The 17,454-nt window shown below is 41.3% G+C and overlaps 1 protein-coding gene and 1 long non-coding RNA gene across 2 annotated transcripts in view; one reads left to right on the top strand and one right to left on the bottom strand.

Annotated features, from left to right (window-relative positions):
* pyya (peptide YYa) overlaps positions 1-2,557 on the bottom strand; it is a 6,655-nt gene extending 4,098 nt beyond the window's left edge. The window contains exons 1-2 of the mRNA XM_058404959.1: positions 2,375-2,557; positions 470-657 (exon numbers count right to left, since the gene is read on the bottom strand). Coding sequence (XP_058260942.1) covers positions 470-657 — 188 coding nt within the window. The 5' untranslated portion in view covers positions 2,375-2,557. The remainder of the gene's footprint in view (positions 1-469; positions 658-2,374) is intronic.
* The window catches only part of LOC131362740 (uncharacterized), a 23,745-nt gene extending 6,291 nt beyond the window's left edge, over positions 1-17,454 (top strand). The window contains exons 3-4 of the long non-coding RNA XR_009206234.1: positions 8,518-8,682; positions 16,502-17,454. This is a non-coding gene — a long non-coding RNA (uncharacterized LOC131362740). The remainder of the gene's footprint in view (positions 1-8,517; positions 8,683-16,501) is intronic.

The raw sequence follows: 17,454 nt of genomic DNA, 5'->3' as shown, positions 1-17,454 counted from the left end.
AAATAAAAATGCGACAACTCTAAAACCTGAGCCTCTATAATATACGAGAGACTGAGGAAAAATTAAACTATAAAAATGATATAAAAATATTAAAAAAACAACAAACATAATAAAATGAATAATATGAATATAATATATAATATAATTACAAATATTTTTATAATTTTATATTGTTAATATTTTTACTATATTTTGTTTTTAATATATAGATTATTTTATTTTTTGAAATTATTTTATTATCTTCCTTTTTTCTTTTTATATTTTTTTGTTTTTTTTTGGACAAGTAAATGTGACCAAGTGTATCAAGTGAACCTTGACATTATGTAAAAAGATATATTATGATATAACCGTTAATATTTTTGGAATCATCAGCATAAACCTGCGCTATAGTAATAAACTAGAGCATAGATTTTTAATGCTTGATGCTTGTATCATCATCTCTGGTCTGGTCTGGTCTGGTCTCTCTCACCTCTGCCGGGTGATGAGGTTGATGTAATGTCTGAGAGCAGTGTAGTATTTGGCCAGCTCCTCGGGCGCCGCGTCCTCTCCGGGGTTCTCAGGTTTGGGCGGATAGGCGTCCACCACAGTGCTGAGATACAGGAGGACGCACAGGAACAGGGTGAAGATAGCGGTCCACGACTTCAATAGCACACTCATCTGTTAGAGAGAGAGAGAGAGAGAGAGAGAGAGAGAGAGAGAGACACATCAGGTGACGTTCTGCTTCATGCGTCACGTTAATGACTGTTTATGGGATTTTAGTCCTCAGTGGTGTCAGTCCCCCGAGTTTCATTGACTCTGGTCGTCTCTTTACGGTGTTCAGCGATACGGCTGATTTATCTAATTATATCTGATCTTTATATATCTATTAATAGAGCTTCAAGAGAACAGGACAAGAAAGAATATAAAAACAAACAAGCAAACAAATATGTACGTTTGTATGATTCTTTAGATAGTGTTTATACAATAAAAATCATTTAAAAATCATTAAATATGATTAATGATGTCTTAGCTAATATTTTATTTTTCCTATGGAACATCAGACTTCCCATAAATTCACCTTTAATCTTTATTACACGATTATATTTCCATAAACAACATAATTATCACCTTCTAATTAATGTGAAGGAAAGTGTAAACAGAAATGAATGAGTGTTGGGTATAACACAAAGTCCAGATGTGGCTTTCGACACATGAAGTAACACCATTAAAACCAGTTAACTGGAATCGAACCAGTCTGATGCTAATTTCACACAAATCTCGCCACACGTCCTGACAACAATCCTGTTTTCAAGATGGGAAACCATCAAGCAACAAATTCCTGTCTTTGAGCTCTTAAATGCTTGTATACTTCAAAATAATGCTAGAAATAGATCAGCTACAGGATTTAGAACATCTGCAGTACTGAATTAGTGCCTGTATAAATACACTGAAAATATACTGACGTGACACTACAGGAAAGTATGAATAATATATGTATCCATATGTATTTCCAAGCTATGGATTTTTGTAGATACATAATTTTAGTTTTAGATCGCTAATGAACAAGGAAAAACTCCCTGAGACCTCATGAGGATTCCGAGTCCCAGTGTATTGTGTGATTAGGAGTCATGACTCTTATATATTACAGAGTTCAGCATTACTGGGGGAGCCGGACAGATCCTCCTACGACAATCAGGATCTTTTATTTCCCCAGATTTTTTTTGCCTTTTACGCATTTCAAGTGAGACAGAGTGATATTATCGATTGAAATCAATACTAGTTAAAGCATTAGAGACGTCTCTTCTATTTTATATTGATACCGCTTTGAAAGAAGAGCGACATTTTATTAATCAGTTTCAGCGTCTGAGAGGAAGCCCTCATGGAACCGGATGCGCTTTATCTTCTGGAATCTTTAGTGTTTAAATTCTGACAGAATTCACTAAGGATAGAGTTTGGGAATGACGTCAGATGTCCATTCTTTAATCATAGATAAATGAATCTAAAAGACCTTGTATTTTTTTCCCTCCTTGACACAGAGGCATTGTTTATATGTTTATCTATTTATATGTGTTTGTCTTTTCTGTATAACATTTCATTTCATTGCTTTTTATCTGGACATGACAGTCCATTACCAATGTAATGACCATAGACCACAATATGTGACAGTTTGGCTACAAAAATGTTAGTATGACTCAAATTAATATATATATATAGAAGCAATAATCTTCTTTAAAAGAAGTGTGACGTCATTGGCACACACACACACACACACACACACATATATATATATTTATATTTATTCTATGCTCTGCTTCATTCTTTAAAAAGGAAAAAGGGCACGCGACTGTTTCCTGCTTTTCTAATAAAAATAAAGAACAGCTGGAACAACACTTACTTTTGGTGTTGAGGTGAAGCTGCAGGTTCGAGATCTAAAACTCTAAAGCCGAAGTCCTTGAACTCAACTCAGAAGTGGCGCGCGCGCTGAGGTGTGTGTGTATATGTGTGTGGACTGCTTCACGTGCGCTTTTATACGCGTCGTAGCCGGCCCGGGTTTCGCGCTTGGAAAGGAAAGTGGGGGCACGCACGCGGGGAGGGCTTGGCACGAGAGCGCGCGCACGTACACGACATCAATATTAGATTATTTTTGACGTGTTTTGATCGAAATCGATCACAGTTCCTTGTTGCTCGCGCACTCCAAGGTGCGTAATTAGTACCTGTTGAGCTCGCGTGCACCTGAGTGCCTGACTCGGAACGTTGGAAAAGCGACAACGGCTCGTGCGCGACCGTTAGAGCCTGAAAAATATTTTCGAATTAATGTTAACGTTTGAAATCATATATATATATATATATATATATATATATATATATATATATATATATATATGTGTGTGTGTGTGTGTGTGTGTGTGTGTGTGTAATTAGGTTAGATATTTTTGTGAAAATATACTCATAGGATTAAAAACTACACATTTATAAGTATATTAGTTGAATAGGATTCACAGAATTCCAAACCTGTCATATTTACACAGCCTGCTAGAGCTATATAGCTTGATCTATCGATAAGCTAATTACGCTAAAATGTTCGATAAAATAACAGTTTTCGTCCAAGAATGTAAAAATGATATCTATTAAATGTTGGACACAAGACTTCTTTAAGATCTTAAGATAACAGCTGAAGTAATAAAAGTGATTTTATAAGCTAAACCATGGTCTAGTTAACAGCACACTGCCGAACGCTCCAGCAATTACGATGCTAACCCCGAGAGCAAAATCAAAATACTTAGTAGGATTACAAATCTTAAATATCGTGTTAGACAGAAAAATTGTATAATAATCTCACAGTTTTCAAGAATGAACGCTTTCCTAACTAAATCCTACATTTGGGTCCGGATGGACTTTTAGAAACACTAGCTTAATGAGCTAATTTAAAGCTATACGTGTTTACTTAGCAATATTAGCTGTGTAGTTATTCAAACTAATATTTATAATTGACTGTGTGGTTCAATATGTATAGCCTACAGAGCCATCATAAACGTTAAAGGTCCACAAAATGCCATTCTGAGCTGAGGGATGCCTTTATGGACATTAGTGGTGTACAATACCGGAGAAATACACAAGATGGCGGTGAAGACAAACTACTTCTCAAGGCTGCATCCTAAACCATCGTGTTGTATTAAATCCGCATACTGTGTTTATATCGTTATCATTAAAAAGGAATTGAACATGACAGCATGTATTACTTTTAGACCACAACATTCACAAGCATTTTCTATACCCACTTTATTCCTAATTAGGGTCACAGACATCCCAGCACACACTGGGCAAAAGGCAGGGGTACACCCTGGACGGGTCACCAGTCCATCACAGAGCCACACATATAGACAAACAACCATACATACTCACACCTATGGGCAATTTAGAATTACCAATCAACCTTTCTGGACTGTGGGAGGAAACTAGAGTACCCAGAGTAAACCCACACAGTAAGGCACACATGCAAACTCCACACAGTAAGGCCTGTTTGAACCAGGGATTCGAACCCAGGACCGTCTTGCTATGAGGCATCAGTGCTAACCACTAAGCCACCATGCTGCCACATTCACAAGCATGATTTAATTCTGTGAGTCAATTTAATTCCTGTTATCACTTACGCTATGTGAGGTTTGACACCAGTAATAACATGGTTTGAACTGGAGGTGCAGATATCACCAGGTTTTTACCACAAATCATAAAACATTTATGATAAAGGCGACATCGCATACATTTAATTTTCGCTTGAAGTATTAGTTTTTTAGTAAATTAGGTCATTTACCACATGAAGGAAATAAATAATAAATAAAGCATGTCGAGAAGATGAGCTGATTCCCCAGAGGTGGTGTTATGGATCCAGACTGTTGAATCACTTCCAGGCTATGATTAAGACTCACTAGGAAGTTTGTGAACAATCACTCGCAGATGTGATGATGCACGGGGTGGCAGAAATACAAAAGCATGAACACGAACCTGCACCCAACCCACACACTCATCCCATCTCTCTCTCTCTCTCTCTCTCTCTCTCTATCTCTCTCTCTCTGAGCTTTTTGAATTATTCACGTTAGCATTTCCGAACATGTTCGCTCATACTCGCTATATCTCAACATCAAGGCTATGGTTGAGTTTATCATCTGTTTACGTTTAGTCAAGCAGAAACATTCATGTACATCATCTCAGGCGATGGATGGTGCATTCTAGGTGGTGATGAGCAGATAATTTAGCGAGATGTTTAATTATTCAAATCCCTCTGCTAAATGGCTTGTCGAGAAAAAGCCATGCGTTTTGTGAGGTACAATCGAAATACAGCTTCATAAATGTTCCTAATAAAAATATCTACTTGTAAATAGGAAAAGGATATGACTAAGGAATCTTTTCTTTGAGAACTGAAGAGACTAATGACTGCAGTAAAGGAGCAAAATTGATTTTTTTCTATAAGGAAACCGAGATCGTGGCAGCACGGTGGCTTAGTGGTTAGCACTGCTGTCTCAGAGCAAGAAGGTCCTGGGGCCTTTCTGTGTGGAGTTTGCATGTTCTCCCCGTGCCTGCATGGGTTTACTCCGGGTACTCCGGTTTCCTCCCACAGTCCAAAAACATGTACATTAGGTTGATTGGTAATTGTAAATTGCCCATAGGAGTGAGTGTGTGTGTGTGTGGTTGCCTGTCTATATGTGTGGCCCTGTGATGGACTGGTGACCTGTCCAGGGTGTACCCCTGCCTTTCACCGCAATGTGTGCTGGGATAGGCTTCAGCAGATCCCCGTGACCCTGATTAGGAATAAAGCGGGTGTAGAAAATATATGGATGTTATGATTTTAACACTGAATAAACAAAAAAACAAACAAAATGGCTGGACAAATACAGGCAACATTTTTTCTATACATTATCCAAGGAGTAATCCATGATGTGCTGCACTGTCAGAGGGAAATAATCAGCAATCAGATGGTCTGATGATGTCACTGTTACCAACCCAAGCACATGAAGTTATCAGCAATTACCAGCTGTATCTATTTTGGTTACAGTAACTACAGACCAACTAAGGACTTTATATTTCATTACCTTTTAACGAAATAATTAGAGCTTAGAATCATGACCATAAGCATGACAGTCCTTTCTTTAACTCTGAAGTTATTTGTATTGTGGAGTTTGTTGGCTGAAAGTGCGTCTCAGGCGAGTCTCGCTCTGTGCGCTATTGTAATCACTCCATCAGCTACGTGGGAATGTAATTAATAAAGCTGTGAGTGAGGGAGGCGTCTTCAGCGACTGAGGCACATCATCACTGCACACTTCAACTTTGTTCCCTAACACTTAATAATTGCCAAGCAGACACCCACACAGCCACACTTCCAGAAGAGCAAATCATCTACACTTCAACAACAACACTTTCCTCATGACTAATAATACAACTCTGACTTCACTGAGTAATCTCCGTGTAAGGGGTTTGTTTTCAATCTACACATCCATGACCAGGGGCTTTATGGTGAAAGTTCAGTTAGAGAGTCAGTCAGAGAGTCAGTCAGTCAGAGAGTCAGTCAGTCAGTCAGTCAGTCAGAGAGTCAGTCAGTCAGTCAGTCAGAGAGTCAGTCAGTCAGTCAGTCAGTCAGAGAGTCAGTCAGTCAGTCAGAGAGTCAGTCAGAGAGTCAGTCAGTCAGAGAGTCAGTCAGTCAGTCAGTCAGAGAGTCAGTCAGTCAGTCAGTCAGTCAGAGAGTCAGTCAGAGAGTCAGTCAGTCAGAGAGTCAATCAGTCAGTCAGTCAGAGAGTTGGTCAGTCAGTCAGAGAGTCAGTCAGTCAGTCAGTCAGAGAGTCAGTCAGTCAGAGAGTTGGTCAGTCAGTCAGAGAGTCAGTCAGTCAGTCAGTCAGTCAGAGAGTCAGTCAGTCAGAGAGTCAGTCAGTCAGTCAGTCAGTCAGAGAGTCAGTCAGAGAGTCAGTCAGTCAGTCAGAGAGTCAGTCAGTCAGTCAGAGAGTCAGTCAGAGAGTCAGTCAGTCAGTCAGTCAGAGAGTTGGTCAGTCAGTCAGAGAGTCAGTCAGTCAGTCAGTCAGAGAGTCAGTCAGTCAGAGAGTTGGTCAGTCAGTCAGAGAGTCAGTCAGTCAGTCAGTCAGAGAGTCAGTCAGTCAGAGAGTCAGTCAGTCAGTCAGTCAGTCAGAGAGTCAGTCAGAGAGTCAGTCAGTCAGTCAGAGAGTCAGTCAGTCAGTCAGAGAGTCAGTCAGAGAGTCAGTCAGTCAGTCAGTCAGAGAGTTGGTCAGTCAGTCAGAGAGTCAGTCAGTCAGTCAGTCAGTCAGAGAGTCAGTCAGTCAGTCAGTCAGAGAGTCAGTCAGAGAGTCAGTCAGTCAGTCAGAGAGTCAGTCAGAGAGTCAGTCAGTCAGTCAGTCAGTCAGAGAGTTGGTCAGTCAGTCAGAGAGTCAGTCAGTCAGTCAGTCAGAGAGTCAGTCAGTCAGTCAGTCAGTCAGAGAGTTGGTCAGTCAGTCAGAGAGTCAGTCAGTCAGTCAGTCAGAGAGTCAGTCAGTCAGAGAGTCAGTCAGTCAGTCAGTCAGAGTCAGTCAGTCAGTCAGTCAGAGAGTTGGTCAGTCAGTCAGAGAGTCAGTCAGTCAGTCAGTCAGTCAGTCAGTCAGAGAGTCAGTCAGTCAGTCAGAGAGTCAGTCAGTCAGTCAGTCAGAGTCAGTCAGTCAGAGAGTTGGTCAGTCAGTCAGAGAGTCAGTCAGTCAGTCAGTCAGTCAGAGAGTCAGTCAGTCAGTCAGTCAGTCAGTCAGTCAGAGAGTCAGTCAGTCAGAGAGTCAGTCAGTCAGTCAGTCAGAGAGTCAGTCAGTCAGTCAGAGAGTCAGTCAGTCAGAGAGTCAGTCAGTCAGTCAGTCAGTCAGAGAGTCAGTCAGTCAGTCAGTCAGAGAGTCAGTCAGTCAGTCAGAGAGTTGGTCAGTCAGTCAGAGAATCAGTCAGTCAGAGAGTCAGTCAGTCAGTCAGAGAGTCAGTCAGTCAGTCAGAGAGTCAGTCAGTCAGTCAGAGAGTTGGTCAGTCAGTCAGTTAGTCAGTCAGAGAGTCAGTCAGAGAGTCAGTCAGTCAGTCAGTCAGAGAGTTGGTCAGTCAGTCAGAGAATCAGTCAGTCAGAGAGTCAGTCAGTCAGAGAGTTGGTCAGTCAGTCAGTCAGTCAGTCAGTCAGAGTCAGTCAGTCAGTCGGAGAGTCAGTCAGAGAGTCAGTCAATCAGTTAGAGAATCAGTAAGAGATTCAGTCAGTCAGTCAGTGAGTCAGTTGGAGAGTCAGTAAGGGAGTTAGTCAGAGAGTCAGTCAGTCAGAGAGTCAGGGGTCATGATGTGATTGCATTAATGGTGAACTACACAACAAGCTTGATCAAAAAAGGTAATAAAGCTGTGAAAGATAACAGAACCTGCATTATTGCAGATCCACAGACCTGAACCTTTTTCCTCACTGATGTGAAAGCGTGAGTCGAGGTGTTATTTAAAGCAGTTGTACGCTGGATTTATCCAATCAGGGTTGTCAACACGCAAATATACAAATAAGCAGAAGGTTGTGGTGGGGTTTAGGAATGTAGAGTGTGAAACATCAGATTATGAAGAGCCAGTGTTAACCCCGGGGAAGGTAGGAGCAGTGTGAAACCTCTAACTATATAAACCCAAGATTCTGTTTAACCGAGTTCGCTAGGACCCAGGGGAAATATTTCACGTGTTAAAAGCTCTATAGAGGACATGAAGAGTGTCATTGCGGTCAATCCAGGACAAATGAAGAACCTCATATCATTAGAGTTAAGTTAAAATTAAAAAATAAAGTTTGACTCCCTGCTGCAAAGCTACGAAAACAACTTCTTCTCATCATCGCGGTCACACGGCATTGAATCAGCCGGACTGTGATGGATGACGATGTGAGACGATGACGGGTTTTGACTCTTGTCTCACCATGTCAGAAGGCTGGATTTAGCCTGGGGAAAGCTGACGCATTCTCTCCTCTCTCTCTCTCCTCTCTCTCTCTCTTTCTCTCTCTCTGTCTCCGTCTCTCCTCAGGGGCCGAGTTACGGAGCCCCCACACCGAGAAGCCTCCAGATTATGTTCTCGACGTCAGCGGGTTTACTCACTGACTGCAGAAATTTATCCAGGATCATTATCAACATAAGTGCGCTGTCCTGCGTCGATATCATTACAGGACGAAGAGGATACATCACCTGAAAGGTGCAAAATCTCCAGTAATGTATCTGAGAAGCTCTGTAGTGATGATTGGATTACACAGTCATATGATTCAGCTATGTCTGAGTTCTATCCACTTCAGCTTAGCACTTTTAATCTCATGATGAAAGGGTATCAGTTTTACCGCGATCATTGTAAAAGGGGAGCGTTGCTAATGAAATGATGATGATGATGACGATGAGGATGATGATGCACACTGTGCTGGAAATGAGTAGTCGAGATGCATTCTGTGTATTCTGCCCTCTTGAGGTGTGAAATAGTCACTCTGCCAGTTTTTTCTCCAGCTCTCACTGACAAGTCTTTTGCACTGAGGGCTTCACAAACCGAGCGAAGAAACAGCCATGAAAAATCTTTATCATTTAAAAATGCTTACTCATTTCACCAAATACTTTGAAATTGAAATGTTCATTCATTCATCCATCCATCCATCCATCCCTGTATTCAGAAGTTCACCCATCTATTCATTCATTCATTCATCCATCCATCCCTCCCTCCATCCCTCCATCCCTCCATCCCTCCATCCATCCATCCATCCAGCCATCCATCCATGTATTCAGAAGTTCACCCAAATGTTCATTCGTTCGTTTGTTCGTTCATTTATTCATTCGTTCGTTCGTTCGTTCGTTCATTTATCCATTCCTCCATCCATCCATCCATGTATTCAGAAGTTTCCTATAACACCACATCCTGAGGTGATTTATTCCTTTTATACCACAGCAGTGTGCTAATAGTAATAGTTCCTGTTCTCGCTTACGTTACAGCAGCTATAAACATTCATTTTTTCATCAGCTTCATGTTATCCTCTGTCCTGAAAACAAAAATCAGAGAAACCGCAAAGCATTAACTCCTTGGTGTTAAAGATATCAGAAAAATGTGAAGCTTTATTTCCGACTGTTACAAAGCACTGGCACTGGAGACTCCTTCCTTTAAATGTTAATAATAAAACCTCAACAATTCTGCATGGTATTTAATCTGGTATGTAGAGTGTCTACCACAGACGTCCCTGTGAATGCTTACACTGTGACTATAGAAACAATAGCATATTAGAACAACTATGTGTGTGTGTGTGTGTACTAGATTGATGACTTTGTCCTGTGGTGTATTACTGAGAAGTATTTTCATCTGAAATACTGAGAAGTATTTTCATCTTCTTGTGCTATGCTGGATCTTGAACACACACACACACAGCCGTAATCCCAAGACAGAGTTGTAAATCGTTGTGGCAGGTGGATGGCGAGGTGAAGCTTCCCACCTGTGCTGAGACACAGAGCTGGATAAACTCACATCCCATCAATCTCTCACCAGCAGAGCAACAAAAAAACACACAGAGCTCACACTGGGCTTTGTGTCAATACGTTTTTAAAGGCATACCTTTATTGACTTTCCTTTTTTTTATTTCTGTGTTTTTGAGCTCTTATTCATTCATCCATTTATCCATCCATCCATCCATCCATGTATTCATACATTCACCCATTTGTTCATTCATTTATTCAACCATCCATCCATCCATCCATTCATGTATCCATATGTTCACCCATCTGTTCATTCATTCATTCATTCATTCATTCATTCATTCATTCATTCATTCATTCATCTGTTCTTTCATTTGTTTGTTCATTCATTCATTTGTTCATCCATCCATCCATTTACACAATCACCAATCAGTCAGTTCATTCATTCATTCATTCATCCATCCATCCATATATTCAAACATTCACCCATTTGTTCATTCATTCATTTATTCATTCATTTATCCATCCATTCATTCATTCACTTAATCATCCATCTGTTCGTTCATTCATTCATTCATTCATTCATTCATTCATTCATCCATCCATCCATCTGTCCATCCATCTATCTATCTATACGTTCACCCATCTGTTCGTTCGTTCGTTCGTTCGTTCGTTCGTTCATTCATTCATCCATCCATCCATCCATCCATCCATCCATCCATGTATTCATGTATTCACCCATCTGTTCATTCATTCATTCACTCATCTGCAGTAAGTATTTTGTCTCGGTCAGGATCTTCTTCAGTCTATCACAGACCTGGGCATGAGCCCAACATCTGTCTGTTATTATTTCTACTCAATATCGTTCAATCGTCCCGATGTCTTTAGTGTTGTAGTGCCCAAATTTCCCTTGGGGATTAATAAAGTCCATCCATCCATCCATCTAGATTATCTGAAGCGTCCATCATGCATGACACAAGTGCTTATCCAAATAAGCGCATTAATATGAAAAAAGCTGTGATTTGCAGCTGCGCTACTGTCAGAGCCGCAGTTCCAGGAAATAAATCAACTCCCCCTGACCAATCAGATTAAAGCATTCAACAGGGCTGTGTTTTAATCAGTAGAACCCTGGAACAAGGAGTTTATTTCTACTGATGGTTGAATGCTTGAACCTGATTGGTCGGGAGGTTTTTTTCTACTTGAAAAGTCAAGATAAATCTGTGGTGAACATGTTAGTGCTGAGCTGAGAATAAACCAAGAAGCAAATAATAATATCTGCTCTGAGATGCTCCTGGTGCTTCCTTTTAAGTGATGGACATGTTGAAGGGGGGCTAATACTTATAATACTTAAGGGGGCTAATGTGTACAGCAAAAGATGGGCTACACCTACAATGTGGAAAGTGATGAAATGGATGAAACTCGATGTATTCCAGCACCGTAGCTCACATCCAGCACAGAAACCACACAACGAGAAACTGATTATTACTTTATTAGTTTATTGAAATTCAGACCTAACCAGTGATGCGAGTTCTGATTGGAGGACGAGTCGAACGTTCCACCATCCTGCCACCAAAATGGAGTCGTGTTTATTTCCTGTTCGGTGCAGTGATCCCCCCTCAGAGCAGTCTGATTTGATTAAAACCCTCCACAGTTTCAAACAATATAATGTACACACACACACACACACACACACACACACACACACACACACACACACACACACACTGGTCTGCTCGGCGTGGACTGAGTGTGTGAGCAGGTGTTTTGGATTTGCGAGTCCTGCGTCAGAGAGCTCTCTGTCTACGCAGCATGTCAGTCATTCATTAAGAAACAGCACCAAGCTCCGAACACTTCAGGCTTCAGTGAACACCAGATGCTTTCACTGTTACATAAATGTGCATTGACGTATTTGTTGTTCTGCCCTTACCTTCTTAATGGGGGTAAAGATTTTTTCACCTTTTTCAATTATTTTCTGCTCCTTCACTTGTTCTGGGTTTGATTCGCTCGGTCCAGACTGACATATAATCATCCCTAATGTTCCTCATTTGCTTCACTGAGAGGCAGAAATGAAAAGAACGATGATGTTTAATAGCACCATGTTGATTAGATTAGATTAGATTAGATTAGATTAGATTAGATTAGATTAGATTAGATTAGATTAGATTAGATTAGATTAGATTAGATTAGATTAGATTAGATTAGATTAGATTAGAAGGTGTATGAGTATAGAATAATCTGAGAGAATAATGACCCCAGATCCTTCTGATCTCTGATTATGGCTGTTGGGTAATCTGTAGTATCTCCTTATGAAACCCTCTTTATTTGCCCCTAAGTTCTATTTTATTTTGGTTCTTTTTACAGTTTCACTAAAGAGTTATATGAACAAGCTGAACTAATAAATAAATAAAATCCTTATGTTATTATTTTGTCCTGGACTTTACTGATAAAATATTTTTATCATATATTTTTTGTTGGATGTTGTTTGGGAACCTTACAGATAATAACATTAAGATTATTAACAATAATAGCATGCAGCTAACTAACCTAAACAGACCCAGTTTAGGAGGCGTGTCTTGTATGTATATCAGTCCCAGTTTAGGAGGCGTGTCCTATTTGTATATCAGTCCCAGGTTAGGAGGCGTGTCCTGTTTGTATATCAGTCCCAGTTTAGGAGGCGTGTCCTATTTGTATATCAGTCCCAGTTTAGGAGGCGTGTCCTGTTTGTATATCAGTCCCAGTTTAGGAGGCATGTCCTATTTGTATATCAGTCCCAGGTTAGCAGGCGTGTCCTGTTTGTATATCTGTCCCAGTTTAGGAGGCGTGTCTTGTATGTATATCAGTCCCAGTTTAGGAGGCATGTCCTATTTGTATATCAGTCCCAGGTTAGCAGGCGTGTCCTGTTTGTATATCAGTCCCAGGTTAGGAGGCGTGTCCTGTTTGTATATCAGTCCCAGGTTAGGAGGCGTGTCCTGTTTGTATATCAGTCCCAGGTTAGGAGGCGGCTCCTATTTGTATATCTGTCCCAGTTTAGGTGGCGTGTCTTGTATGTATATCAGTCCCAGTTTAGGAGGTGTGTCCTATTTGTATATCAGTCCCAGGTTAGGAGGCGTGTCCTGTTTGTATATCAGTCCCAGTTTAGGAGGCATGTCCTATTTGTATATCAGTCCCAGGTTAGGAGGCGTGTCCTGTTTGTATATCAGTCCCAGTTTAGGAGGTGTGTCCTATTTGTATATCAGTCCCAGGTTAGGAGGCGTGTCCTGTTTGTATATCAGTCCCAGTTTAGGAGGCATGTCCTATTTGTATATCAGTCCCAGGTTAGGAGGCGTGTCCTGTTTGTATATCAGTCCCAGGTTAGGAGGCGTTTCCTGTTTGTATGTCAGTCCCAGGTTAGGAGGCGTGTCCTGTTTGTATATCAGTCCCAGGTTAGGAGGCGTGTCCTGTTTGTATATCAGTCCCAGGTTAGGAGGCGGCTCCTGTTTGTATATCTGTCCCAGTTTAGGAGGCGTGTTCTGTTTGTATATCAGTCCCAGATAGGAGGCTCCTGTTTGTATATCTGTCCCAGGTTAGGAGGCGTGTCCTGTTTGTATATCTGTCCCAGGTTAGGAAGTGTGTCCTGTTTGCATACCAATCCCAGTTTAGGAGGTGTGTTTTGTTTGTATGTCAGTCCCAGTTTAGGAGGCGTGTCTTGTATGTACATCAGTCCCAGTTTAGGAGGCGTGTCTTGTATGTACATCAGTACCAGTTTAGAAGTCATGTCCTGTTTGTATATCAGTCCCAGTGAAGGAGGCGTGTCCTGTTTATATATCAGTCCCAGTTTAGGAGGTGTGTCCTGTTTCTATATCAGTTTTAGTGAAGGAGGTGTGTCTTGTTTGTATATCAGTCTCAGTGAAGGAGGTGTGTCCTGTTTGTATATCAGTCTCAGTGAAGGAGGTGTGTCCTGTTTGTATATCAGTCTCAGTGAAGGAGGTGTGTCCTGTTTGTATATCAGTCTCAGTGAAGGAGGTGTGTCCTGTTTGTATATCAGTCTCAGTGAAGGAGGTGTGTCCTGTTTGTATATCAGTCTCAGTGATGGAGGTGTGTCCTGTTTGTATATCAGTCTCAGTGAAGGAGGTGTGTCCTGTTTGTATATCAGTCTCAGTGAAGGAGGTGTGTCCTGTTTGTATATCAGTCTCAGTGATGGAGGTGTGTCCTGTTTGTATATCAGTCTCAGCGATGGAGGTGTGTCCTGTTTGTATATCAGTCTCAGCGATGGAGGTGTGTCCTGTTTGTATATCAGTCTCAGTGATGGAGGTGTGTCCTGTTTGTATATCAGTCTCAGTGAAGGACGTGTGTCACGTTTGTATATCAGTCCCAGGTTAGGAGGCGTGTCCTGTTTGTTTATCCTTTTTCTCTATAAGGTAGTTTTAATTCAACACAACAGTCGAAGGTTACCTTCTTCTCTTCTTCCTCCTCCTCTTCTTCCTCCATGTATTTCCTAGCATTATGTCTTTCTGCTCTTGAGCTAAGCTGACAGGTCCATCCACCTGTGGCTTTGTTTACTTTCACCTCGACGAGTCAGTGGCCGTCCCCCAGCTCAGCGGAGGTGCTGAAGTCAAGTGTCAACTGGGTTTTATTGTCACTCCGCTAAATAACTTTTATACACTGGAAAGAAATGTTGTTTCTGTAGGTCCAGGGTGTAAGATGTGCAACAACTAGACAGATTCTGATGGAAAAAAGCAAACATGGTCAATAAAATGTCGGCATTACAGTATCACACTGTTTACACTGGAAAAACAGATGGAGAAACGTGCCGTGTAATAAAGTATTGTCAGCAGCATGTGCATCTCTATGTAGATATACGTGTGTGTGTGTGTATGTGTGTGTGTCCAGTCCAGTTTTATTTGAATAAAATTTTTAAGACAGCAGACAATAGAAGAAAATTTCTACAACTAGGTATGAGTTTCGGCTGAATGAGTTTTGGCTGTATGAGTTTTGGCTGTACAGGGTTTTGGCTGTATGAGTTTTGGCTGTACAGGGTTTCGGCTGTATGAGTTTTGGCTGTATGAGTTTTGGCTGTATGAGTTTTGGCTGTACAGGGTTTCGGGCTGTATGAGTTTTGGCTGTACAGGGTTTCGGCTGTATGAGTTTTGGCTGTATGAGTTTTGGCTGTACAGGGTTTCGGCTGTATGAGTTTTGGCTGTATGAGTTTTGGCTGTATGAGTTTTGGCTGTATGAGTTTTGGCTGTATGAGTTTTGGCTGTATGAGTTTTGGCCTTATGAGTTTTGGCTGTACAGGGTTTTGGCTGTATGAGTTTTGGCTGTATGAGTTTCGGCTGAATGAGTTTTGGCTGTATGAGTTTCGGCTGTACAGGGTTTTGGCTGTATGAGTTTTGGCTGTACAGGGTTTTGGCTGTATGAGTTTTGCTGTACAGGGTTTTGGCTGTATGAGTTTCGGCTGTACAGGGTTTCGGCTGTACAGGGTTTCGGGCTGTATGGGTTTCGGCTGTACAGGGTTTTGGCTGTATGAGTTTTGGCTGTATGAGTTTTGGCTGTACAGGGTTTCGGCTGTATGAGTTTCGGCTGTACAGGGTTTCGGCTGTACAGGGTTTCAGCTGTATGGGTTTCGGCTGTACAGGGTTTCGGCTGTACAGGGTTTCGGTTGTATGAGTTTTGGCTGTATGAGTTTCGGCTGTACAGGATTTCGGCTGTATGAGTTTCGGCTGTATGAGTTTCAGCTATACAGAGTTTTGGCTGTATGAGTTTTGGCTAAACAGGGTTTCGGCTGTATGAGTTTCAGCTATACAGGGTTTTGGCTGTATGAGTTTTGGCTAAACAGGGTTTCGGCTGTATGAGTTTCAGCTATACAGGGTTTTGGCTGTATGAGTTTTGGCTAAACAGGGTTTCGGCTGTATGAGTTTCAGCTATACAGGGTTTTGGCTGTATGAGTTTCGGCTAAACAAGATTTCGGCTGTACAGGATTTCGGCTGTATGAGTTTTAGTTGAATGAATTTCAGCTGTATGAGTTTTGGCTGTATCAGTTTCAGCTGTACAGGTTTGGGCTGTAAGAGTTTCGGCTATACGAGTTTCAGCTATACGACTTTCGGCTGAATGAGTTTCGGCTGAATGAGTTTCGGCTGTACGAATTTCGGCTGAATGAGTTTCGGCTGAATGAGATTCGGCTGTACGAATTTCGGCTGAATGAGTTTCGGCTGAATGAGTTTCGGCTGTACGAATTTCGGCTGAATGAGTTTTGTCTGCACAATTTTTGTCAACACGTTTCGGCTGTATGAATTTTTTTTTGCACATTAAAAAGAGAATGACTTGAGATGGAACTGAGTCTTAATAGGTGTAGTGTGATGTGATCAAGCGTGTCATTTTGACCACAGTTGGCCGACAACAAAGTTCTGTCAGTGTCACCAATGTTTGATTAAAATCTCAGAGTTAAAGTGAAAGACAGCCTTTCTGTGTGACTCTGAATAGTGGAATCATGATTAAACATTGCAGAGACACTTGCCCTGTTTCTTTAGTGATCTGTGATTATTTCTGTCTTTTTGTCATTTGTTCTACAGTTTAAACTCTTTCTGTTTCTCTAGAGCCTCATCCCGCCTGCTTTCTGGTCCTGCTGTTTTCTGGATTTGCCAAAATAAACTCACGGCCTGTTTCTGCTGTACTGACTGTGTGAGCGGAAAAGAGCCCGTGAACACGAGGCGTAGTGGAAATACGTCACTGAGACCTGCTCTGCTACTTAAGTGCTTATTTGGGAGCTTTCCCAAAACCAGAGGAGCTCCAGGGTTTTCCCTGCGGTTAGTCCAGCTCTAGAACCCTGAGTGCTTCACCGTAGCTGACGCAGAACATGATGAGTGCTGAAGAGGAAGCAGCAGGAGGGAGTGTGGTCCTGGTGGTTAGGATTTCTACACAGAAAATCAGACATGACTACGTGTTTGGCAACAGGAGCCAGAGGAAGGCCGATGCTGAAGTGTTGTAGTTTATAGTGTTCTTGATGTGTTAAGTATTTTGCCAAGTATATGCCCAAGTCATTTTCCTGCTCTCATACACCAACAGCCACGTCATGTCACAGCAAGAAAAGCTGCTGCTGATATTAACCACAAACTAGAAAACTTACAAATGATTCGCTGATTCATTCAATGAGTCACTTACAAACTATTCACTGATTCATTCAGTGAGTCATTTACAAATGATTCTTTTTTCAACAAAGTGTCATACATATCAACAGATTTGACTTGTCCAGCTTATACTGTACATCCTAGTCTGGATCTCAGGGTGGTGTGGGGATTCATTCACTTTAAAAACACAGAATGAACAATGTTGTGTAACTCAAAAAAAGATAAAAATAAAAGAGTTAAAGACTGAAGACTACAGTGTATTATCAGATCCGACGACCATATCTGGAGCGTCTGTCTCTACGTCTGCTATGTAAGGGTACTATTTAATTTAATTGTTTGCAGTGGTTCATTTTTTATACAATATAATACTGCACTATTTCACAGTGTATACACTGATCAGCCATGACACTGTGAGCAGTGAA

Source organism: Hemibagrus wyckioides, linkage group LG02 (assembly GCF_019097595.1).
Source record: "Hemibagrus wyckioides isolate EC202008001 linkage group LG02, SWU_Hwy_1.0, whole genome shotgun sequence".
NCBI lineage: Eukaryota > Metazoa > Chordata > Actinopteri > Siluriformes > Bagridae > Hemibagrus > Hemibagrus wyckioides.
This window is presented reverse-complemented; position numbering and strand designations above follow the sequence as displayed.